At 38.1% G+C, this 10,435-nt stretch overlaps 1 protein-coding gene across 1 annotated transcript; it reads right to left on the reverse strand.

Moving 5' to 3' along the window:
• Nucleotides 1-2,366: 2,366 nt before the first annotated feature.
• LOC117280686 (high-affinity nitrate transporter 2.1-like) lies at nt 2,367-3,110 on the reverse strand. The gene has a single exon (XM_033660439.2). It carries the CDS (start codon nt 3,108-3,110, stop codon nt 2,367-2,369), a length of 744 nt encoding a protein of 247 aa, XP_033516330.1.
• Nucleotides 3,111-10,435: the final 7,325 nt, after the last annotated feature.

Consider the following 10,435-nt stretch of genomic DNA (forward strand, 5'->3'; position numbering starts at 1 on the left):
AATCATGAGCTTATAAGATTTAGAGTTTACAAAGCTGGTATGAAATAATTACATCATTGGTTCGAAATATACATAAACAGATTTTTATAAATTTAAAACTAACATGAACAAGAGGCAGCTACAACCTGATCACAGGTTCACCTTCAAAGCCAGCTCCCGCAATACACATCAATATCAACACCAAAATATGCACGCAAGGTGTAGAAGTGTAGTATGAGTACAACCGACCCCATGATGAGCTTGGACAATGGTCAGAGTCCAACACTAATAGCCAAGAACAATCGTAAGTAAAAGCAGCACAAGTAATAACTCAAAGATATGATGCTCAACTCGTTCACAGTTATAGAAAAATAGACATGCTTTTCAGGTATAACAGTAAAATCCCAAATCTTTCATCGAAATCGCCAAAGTATGAGTATATCAGAAAACTGCGATTTTTCCCAAAAGCTTTCGACAACAGATAAAATATTTCATTCTCAGATAACATATGGAAAGTATATCTCTGTGTCTACATGTCAATGTGCATGTGAAGTCATGAATGTCATAATACCGTGTAGCATGAGGAAATGCATCTCTATGCCTACATGCCAAGTATGCATGTCAATATGATGCACCACAGTGATGAACTCATGTACTCACATTCTCAGAGTGCTCAATCTCATTGTCTCATACTCAATCACTCGGCACTGTCACGACACAAAATCAACCGTCATGATGGCACCTATCGTGGGACTAGGAAAGCCAACTACTCAACCAGTTCAACCAAATAAAAGCTTTGAAAATTAAACGGAAGCAATTAATAGTTAAGAAAAACCCTTTAAAACCGAAATAAAACCACAATTCAATACAAATCTCTCCCAAAACCAGGGTGTCACCGAGTACATGAGCATCTATACCAGTATACAACCTACTACAATGTTTGAGGAGTCAGAACTAAAATACAAATAAAGATAATGAAGGAGAGTCAAGGCCTATGAACTCTATGCAGCTACCTCGATAGTCACCGAGATCTCGACTCCTCACTCAGCAGCCGCCGCAACCGGAAGCACTTAGATTTGCATACGAAGTGCAGGGTGTAGCGTGAGTACAACCAACTCAATAAGTAACAAGTCCAAACTTTGGACTAAAAGTAGTGACGAACTCAACCGGCACAGTTTAATATAGAAATAACAGTGCAGAAACGTAGACATGCTTTCAAGTTCGATAGATATCTCAAAACAGTAAAATGGATCAAATCTGAATGATATGAAGAATATGACTCCTCTACTTCTACATGCCAATGCACATGCTGTATATGACACACCATGCCGACAACCTCATGTGCTCACACTCTCAAATGCTCAATCATTCAGTACTGTATATGGCCCATATGGCCCAGGGAAGATCCATCTCAGAATATATACATCACTGACCATCAGTCACCTAGTACTGAGCAGGGCCAACCCATCCCGCGAGGAAGATCTATCTCTAGGTATATAATGCTTCAGACAAGATCTATGTCCAGGGAAGATTCATCCTTCAATATAATCAACCGCGCTCACTGGGGTGTGTGCAGACTCCGGAGGGGCTCCTTCAGCCAAAACTCTATCATAAATTAGTATAACCGCTGTGACGTGCAGCCCGATCCCATAAATGTCACTCATAATCAGGCCCTCGACCTCACTCAGTCATCAATCTCTCCAGTCTCTCTCTCACGGGCTCACAATGTCATGATACTATCCCGAAAACAATGATATGATGTATCAATAAATAACAACAGAGACTGAGATATGATATGAAATGAATGAATATGACTTAGTAAAAAATATCAATGAAATCAGTAATATAACAGTAAGAAAGGACCAGTATGGGTCCCAACAGTACCTACATAAAAACATGATATCTAGCATGACTGACAAATCAATTACTTTATCACATGGTGAAAACATGAATATCAACAAAATAGAACCACTAGACAGTGCCATGGAATCAACCAGGTCACAATTCTTATGGTGCACGCCCGCACACCCGTCACTTGGCATGTGCGTCACCTCAATGCCAATCACATAACACATAAATTCAGGGTTTCAAACCCTTAGAACCAAGTTTAGAAGTGTTACTTACCTCAATCCGAGCAAATCCCTGCTACAATAAGCCTTTGCCTCCAAATGACCCGAATCTAGCCACAAACAGCACAATACAATCAATACGGGCTAAAGGAATCAATTGTACAAGAAATTCAGTTATAACTCAAAATCCAAAATTTGCTCCAAAATGGCCCTCGGGCCCACGTCTCGAAATCCGACAAAAATCACAAAATCCGAAAGCCCATTCACTCACGAGTCTAGTCATACCAAATTCATCAAAATCCGATACCAATTGGTCATTCAAATCCCTAAAATCAACTCTCCCAATCCCATAATAACATGAAGCCATCCAGGAATAAAGAGTGCAATTCTCCAAGTAGTAAAAGGGGTGGCTCCTACTCTTCTAATAATATCATAGAGAATAGGCAGAATAAGCTGAGTAGGTCGACCCCTCATATTTCCCCATCCTGCTGTTGTTCCATTAACAAGTCCAATAATCTGACTATTAAACATCGTACTCATCCAATATTGACATGACACAAACGTCGTGAGTGAGAATCCAATAATGAATCTCACAACAACGTAGCCACCAGCCGAAGACACGAAAGACATGCAAAAAACAGTCGGAGCTGATAACATGATAAGAAATGCGCATCCATATCTTGGTCCCAACATGTCACAAATCGCACCCATTGCAAGCCTAGATAGAATACTTCCGGAAACAGAGGCAACCCCAGCATTACCAACGTCCATTTTGGTCAAGTTAAGGTTGTCCCTAATTATAGGAACTAAAGGGGCAGCAGCAAAAGTAGAAACAAAACAAGTAAAGAAAGAAATCCAAGAAAGTTGAAAACTTAGACCGTGAGGTTTTGAAAATAAGTAGAATTTGAAAACCTTGGCCTTGTGTCCAGAATCGACCGGAACTTTAAAATGTGCAGTGGTATCAGTTTGTACCATTGGAGATGCAACAGAGAAAGCAAGAACTGGTTCTCTACCTGTAACTCCATGCATAGAACTACTTGGTGATCCTTCAATATCGACCATTTTTAATTTCTTCTTGAGGAAAAAAAAAAGATTGATTAAAATGCTAAAGAAGAAATATTAGTTTTTTTGGCCCAAGTGAAGGTTAGTTTTGAAGATTGACAAAGGAAGCTCATGCATGAACCAGGGCTATCCCTTGTGTGCATAGATACGGGCAGATTCGAGCATGCGGGATGCACGTTAAGGAGATAAGCTTAACTTGGTATAATTGATATCTCCTGATTAAAAAGGATGTATAATTGATAAGGAGAAGGACTCATTAATAAAAGAGAACACTATCCAAGATAAGGGAGGAGTTAAAAGTTTAGATCAACTAGAACTCTTTCGCCAAGGAAGAGTAGCATTATAACTCTAGTTATTTTCTACTCTACTAACTCTATAAATCACAGGATGTTCTCATTCTACAGTGATGCACAAAAGCAAAAGTTAAACATGAATTGAAAGCAAAATATCAAGGTATTGTGCAAGCAATTCGTGTGTGATTCAAGTGTGCAAACCTGAAGCTATATGAACCAGATAGAAGAACCAGCTTCAAGTGTATATCTTTTATTCTAGTTCAATTGTAGTAGGTGTTTTCATATTGTACCTTTCAGCTTTATCTAGAGATAATTGCAATAGGTACTCAGAGTATTCAAGTTAGAGTTAACTTAAAGTTGTCGCAACAGTTAGAGGCTGTTTTCCACAACGGGATTAAAGTTAATCCTAGGTTTACAAAAGAGTTCTGTAAATGCAGTTTTTGGCTCAGATTTAGTGGAAGAGTTTGGGAAAATCCTACTGGGAAGTAGGTCGTGGTTTTGTCATCTTTTGAGCCAGGTGTTTTCCACATAAAATACTTGTGTTCTTTACTTTTTGCATTTACTGTTTCTGCAATAGTAGGTTAAGGAACACATAGAAAAACCCGGTCCTTCTATAATCAGTTAAGGCAAAAAATTGGGTACCATATAAATTACCCTCCCTCTTGTGTGGTATTGAAATTTAAAACATCAATTGGTATCAGAGTTAGTTATACTTGAAGAGGCTAACACCTTAGGAGAAGATCAAGATGAGTACACCACCTGGAAACTGGGAAGGGCAATCCACTGCTAGGCCACCACTTTTCAACGACCAGTATTACTCTTGGTGGAAAAACAGGATGAGAGATCACATCATATGAGAAGACTATGAGCTATGGGACATTGTCATAGATGGCTCACTGGCTACCACGAAGATAAATGCCGAAGGAGAATAGGTGGCAAAGACAAGAGTTGACTGCACTGCTAACGACTTGAGGAAATGAGAGAAGAATGCTAAAGCCAAGAAATGACTTGTTTGTGGACTCAGTCCAGATGAGTACAGTAGAATCCAAAGCTGTACCACTTTTAAGGAAATCTGGGAGACTTTGCAAGTGGCCCATGAAGGAACACCTCAAGTGAAGAGGTCCAGAGGAACTATATTCTCAATATGAGAATTTCACCATGAAGGAAGGGGAAACCATCTAAGAGATGTATACAAGGTTCACCACACTGACAAATGAACTTAAGTCTCTTGGAAGGATTATTTCTGAAGAAGACAGAGTTGAGAAGATTTTGACAGAGTTCTGCCAGTTACTTGGGAGAGCAAAATCACCGCCATTCAGGAATCAAAGAACATTGCCACTCTTAAGTTGGATGAGCTAATTAGAAATCTCACTGCTTCTGAACTTAGAAGGCAAACCATGAAGATGGATGTACCCAAGAAGGAAAGGAGCCCGACACTCAGAATCACTGAAGGTTCTGATCTAGAAGATGATGAAATGGCTATGATCACAAAGGACTTCAAGAAGTACCTAAAGAGAGGAAAGGGTCCTTCAAGAAGTGGAAGCTACAGCAAACCAAAGGCTCATGAAAGGCAAGCCAATGAGGGATGCTACAAGTGTGGTAAGACTGATCACCACATCAAGAACTTCCCTCAATAGGAAATTGAATGGAAGAAAGAAAGAGCTGAACGAAGAAACAGGAAGAAGGAACAGGTTCAGCCCAAGAAGAACAAAGGATCAATAAAGGCTATGGTTGCTGCTTGGGGAGAAAGCTCAGATGAAAGCTCAGATGATGAAGATGGAGATGAACCAGCACTTATGGCCATTGGAGAATCTGATGAGGAATCATAGGTAAGTGTAATTCATCTTAAGGACAAGATTAAATTTTTGTCTAAAGAAAGGCTATATGAATTACTTCTAGATTTCATTGATGAATCTGAGGATGTAAACAATGAAAACGAACAGTTGTCTAAGGAATGTGTGATTTTGAAAGCAAAGTGTAAGAATCTGGAACTTAGGGTTAGTGAGACTATAAGTGAAAATACTGCATTAAAGAACCAGGTTAATGCATTTGAATCAAATATCCTAGAACTTAGATCTGAAAACCTAAAACTGAAATTAGGAACAAGTAAGAAGATAACTGATTGCACACAACTCACTCTAGAAGAAAATGTAGGTAAACTAAAAGATGAGTTGTATAAGAAGGATGAGCAGGTTAGAATTTTAAGAGAGGATCTAGGCAAAGTCAAGCATGAATTAGACAGAACTTGTAAATGGAACAGGTCCTCCGATGCACTTTCATGGCTACAGGAACATCATATTAGCAATAGAAGAGGACTTGGCTTTGGGAATATGCCACTTAAATGGGATCCCAAAAGCAAGTACCTTACACTTTCTGAGAACAAGATTTGTACTCACTGTGGTAAAACAGGTCACTATAAAAGTGAATGCAATATAAAAGAAAAGGCAAGCCAAAAGAACAAAGAATTTGTTCAAGGGAAGAATAGGCTGCCAAGTTAGGCTAAAAAGAATCTGATTCATCCTTTTGCCTATAGAAAGGGACCCAAACTAGTTTGGGTTCCTAAGACTAACCCCTGATTTTCTTTTGCAGGTCCAAGTGAAGGGGAGCAGCCAAATATGGTACATGGATAATGGCTGCTCAAAGCACATGACAGGAAGCAAGAACCAGTTCCTTTCACTTGAGGACCTCAAAGGAGGTAATGCCTCATTTGGAAATGGGAAGAAAGGTGAGATCATTGGAGTTGGAAAGGTAGTTAAGACTGATTCTCACTCTATTGAGATTGTCTACTTGATAGATGGATTAAAATACAGTCTAATCAGTGTATCACAACTGTGTGATAGAGGTAACTTGATAGCATTCACCTCCACCAAATATTTTGTGATTAATCTTACCACTAACAAGATTGTTTTGCAGGGAAAAAGAGTGAATAATATATATATTGTAGATCTGTCCACACTTTCAGAAAATGAACTCACTTGCTTAAGTGTGTTGAACAATGATCCCCTCCTTTGGCACAAGACATTTGGTCAGGCAAGTCTAAGTCAACTCAACAAATTAGTTTCCAAGGACCTGGTGATAGGGTTGCCTAACATCAAGTTCAAGGAAGACAAAGTTTGTGAGGCTTGTGCTAGGGGGAAGCATGTAAGATCCTCTTTTAAATGAAAGAAAGTGGTAAGAACCACCAAGACGATGGAACTAGTCCATATGGATCTCTGTGGTCCAATGAGAACATTAAGAAGATGTGGTAAAAGATATGTGATGGTGCTTGTTGATGATTACTCTAGGTTTACTTGGACATTATTTTTTACATATAAATATGAAGCATTTGATATGTTCACTTCTTTTGTTAGAAAAACTCAAAAACAACTAGGTAATCAACTTGCATCAATTAGGTCTGATCATGGCACTGAATTTGAAAATGCTAAATTTGCTGAATTTTGTGATGAGCATGGCATAAATCATAATTTTTCTGCTCTTAGGACTCCACAACAAAATGGAGTAGTTGAAAGAAAGAATAGGACACTTGAAGTATGTCTAGGACTATGCTTCTTTCTAGTAAACTACCCCATAGCTTCTGGGCAGAAGCTGTAAATACTGCATGCTACATCATAAATAGGCGCATGACTAGAACTCTTGTAGAGAAGACTCCCTATGAGTTACCTAAAGGGAGAAAACCAAACATATCCCATCTTAGGGCATTTGGATGCAAGTGCTTTGTGCACAACAATGGTAAAGACTCCCTAGGTAAGTTTAATCCCAGAAGTGATCAGGGAGTATTCTTGGGATATTTTTCACATAACAAAGCCTATAAGGTATATAAAAAAAGAACTATGTGTGTAGAAGAAAGTGTTCACGTGGTTTTTTGATGAAACTAACATTCTTTCTGAGAGGCAGGAACACGATGATAAAGCAATTGGGCTGGTAAGAAACTCAAATGAAACCACAGCCCATACTGAAGCTGCACTAGAGGAAGGAACAGGTGATGGAATAGGTTCTTACACCCAGGGCAACATGACAGGGGGAATAGAAAAAAGAGAAAATGATTCTCAAACCTCAAGGGAGCCTGTCCATGAACCTGTTCCACAGCAACAAAGCATTGAAGGAACATCAAGGGGAAATAAGTTGGTTGTAAAATCTTACAAGTATCAAAGTTCTCATCCTATTGAGAACATAATCACTGATCCAACCTCTGGAATCAAAACCAGATCTTCATTAAAAAATCTTTATGTTTTTGATGCCTTATTTCTTATTGAACCTAAAAATGTTGCTGAGGCTTTACAGGATACATACTGGGTAAATGCAATGCAAGATGAACTCAATCAATTTGAAAGGAGTCAAGTTTAGCATCTGGTACCACGACGCAAGGACAAATTAGTAATTGGCACAAAATGGGTCTTCAGAAACAAACATGATGAAGATGGAACAGTTACAAGGAACAAGGCAAGATTGGTGGTTCAAGGATATAGCCAAGAGGAGGGCATAAACTATGACGAAACCTTTTCTCCAGTTGCAAGGTTGGAAGCAATAATACTCCTCATAGCCTTTGCTGCTTACATGGAATTCACACTTCACCAGATGGATGTCAAGAGTGCCTTCCTTAATGGCTATCTAAAGAAAGAAGTGTTTGTCAAGCAACCTCCGTGGTTTGAAAGCAAGGAGAGTCCTGATCATGTGTACAAACTTGACAAAGCACTTTATGGGCTCAAGCAGGCTCCAAGAGCATGGTATAAAATATTATCAAAGTTTTTGCTTGAGCATGACTACAAGAGAGGTAAAAATGACAATACTTTGTTCTTGAAAGAAAAAGGTAAAGATCTCTTGGTAGTTCAAATATATGTTAATGATATAATAATTGGAGCAACTACTGATAAGTTAAGTAAAGAATTTGCTAAACTAATGGGGAGTGAATTTGAAATGAGCATGATGGGTGAGCTTAATTTCTTTTTAGGCTTATAAATTAAACAAAATTTAAATGGAACTATGATCCATCAGCAAAAGTATATAAAAGAGTTTCTTAAAAGGTTTAAAATGGAAGATTCTAAAGAAATTGACACTCCTATTGCAACAACTACAAAGTTGGATATAGATGAACCTGGTTCATCTGTTGATCAGAGTTGTATAGGGGAATGATTGGCTCATTGTTGTATCTCAATGCTGGTATACCTGACATAGTTTTCAGTATAGGCCTTTGTGCAAGATTTCAAGCAAATCCAAAGGAGTCTCACTTGACTGCTGTCAAGAGAATTTTGAGATATCTAAAAGGTACCACTGATCTTTGTCTATGGTATCCAAAAGGTAATAATTTCAATCTAGTGGGATATGCTGATGCTGATTATGCAGGTTTTCTTGTGGATAGAAAGAGCACCTTAGGTATGGCACACTTTCTTGGCTCATGTCTTGTGTCTTGGGCTACCAAAAAGCAAAATTCAGTGGCCTTATCAACTGTTGAAGCTGAGTATGTTGCTGATGCTTCATGGTGTGCTCAATTGTTGTGGATCAAACAATAATTAATGGACTTTGGAATTGATATTGGTTGTATCCCCATTTTTTGTGATAACACTAGTGCTATTATTATGACCAAGAACCCGATTCATCACAAGAGAACTAAACACATAGATGTTAGGCATCACTTTTTGAGGGATAACTATGAAAAAGGTTTGATAACTATGAAATTTTGTATTACTGACAAGCAAATAGCTGACATCTTTATAAAAGCTCTAAGTAGAGATCACTTTGAAAGGAACATGTTAGAATTAGGGATGATTAAGATCACCTAAAAGGACCAGTTCAAAAATTCACAATGAAAAAATAAAATTTTTTGGTTAGAAAATCTATAAATTTTGTATATAATTAGATTAGATTTTGCTCAGTCTCATACTTTCAATAGTATACTTTTGTGTCATGTGCTAAAATGATTCATTAATCTCTAATGATATTTTTTCTATTTTGGAAAATTTAGACTTTCACAAGACAATTCTCAGTGAAGAACCTGGTTCATCAAGATTACTCGGTATATTTTCTACACTCTGCATAATTTGAAATAATAATATTTGGATCATGAACAGAGTCCTATTTAATTCCAAACTCTTTTGGACTTATCCGTTACAAGTGAATTAGTTCAGTTACAAAAGACTCCTAACCGAATTAAAGTACCTAGATTCTAGGGATACACTCCAAAGTCTTTTCAAAACTGAAATTCAGTTTGATTAGACTTCTAAAAGTTTGAAAAGCTGCCGTTGCCCCATTAATTATTCCTCTTTAAATTGATCAGCATTATTGTTTTCTTCACTCCATATTTTCAAGCCGTCAAATACTCTTCATCTTCTCTCATCTTCCAATCACAATCCAATTCTCTTCTCTCCCATACCCAACCACAGAAATGGCTAACACTCCTGAAAATCCTTCATCCCCACCCAAGGAAATCACACCCACACCATCTATCACACCTTCAAACACACCTCTGTCTAAGAAAGGAAGAACTAAGATGCTTGCTCGCAAGACTGTAGCAGGGAGCACATTATCTAAGAAATTAGATAAATAATTGAAGGATAGCCAGGTCTAAGAACCTCAGAAATCTAAAGACTCATTTAAATCTGCTACTGAGGGGGAAGAAACGGTTTCTTCTGAAACTGAACATGTATCTTTTATCCCTAAAGCTACTCCTGAGACAATTGCTGAAGTTGATACAAATTTGGAAAATAGGTTTGTGCTGGTAGGGTCTATAGCAGTTATTGAAACTACAGAGTCTGGAGAAGTTGGTGGTAAAAATAAAAAGGAAAAATCAAAAGAGAGCAAGGGAGTTAGGAGTGGTGTGAGGGGAAAGGGTAAAAGAGTGGTTGATTCTTCACCCACTCCTGTAAGTTTAACCAAAGACACAAGTGCAATGGTTGTTTGGGAAGAGAAATCTGTTGGAGTAAATGAGAGTGTACAGAAAATAGGGAGAAGTAGGTCTGGCAAAACTGCTGAAGGGCTTGTTCAACTTGGGAAAAATAGAGATGAACCTGGTTCATCTATAGAGGAAACCCTTGCAGA

Source organism: Nicotiana tomentosiformis, chromosome 11 (genome assembly GCF_000390325.3).
Source record: "Nicotiana tomentosiformis chromosome 11, ASM39032v3, whole genome shotgun sequence".
In the NCBI taxonomy this organism is placed as follows: Eukaryota; Viridiplantae; Streptophyta; class Magnoliopsida; order Solanales; family Solanaceae; genus Nicotiana; species Nicotiana tomentosiformis.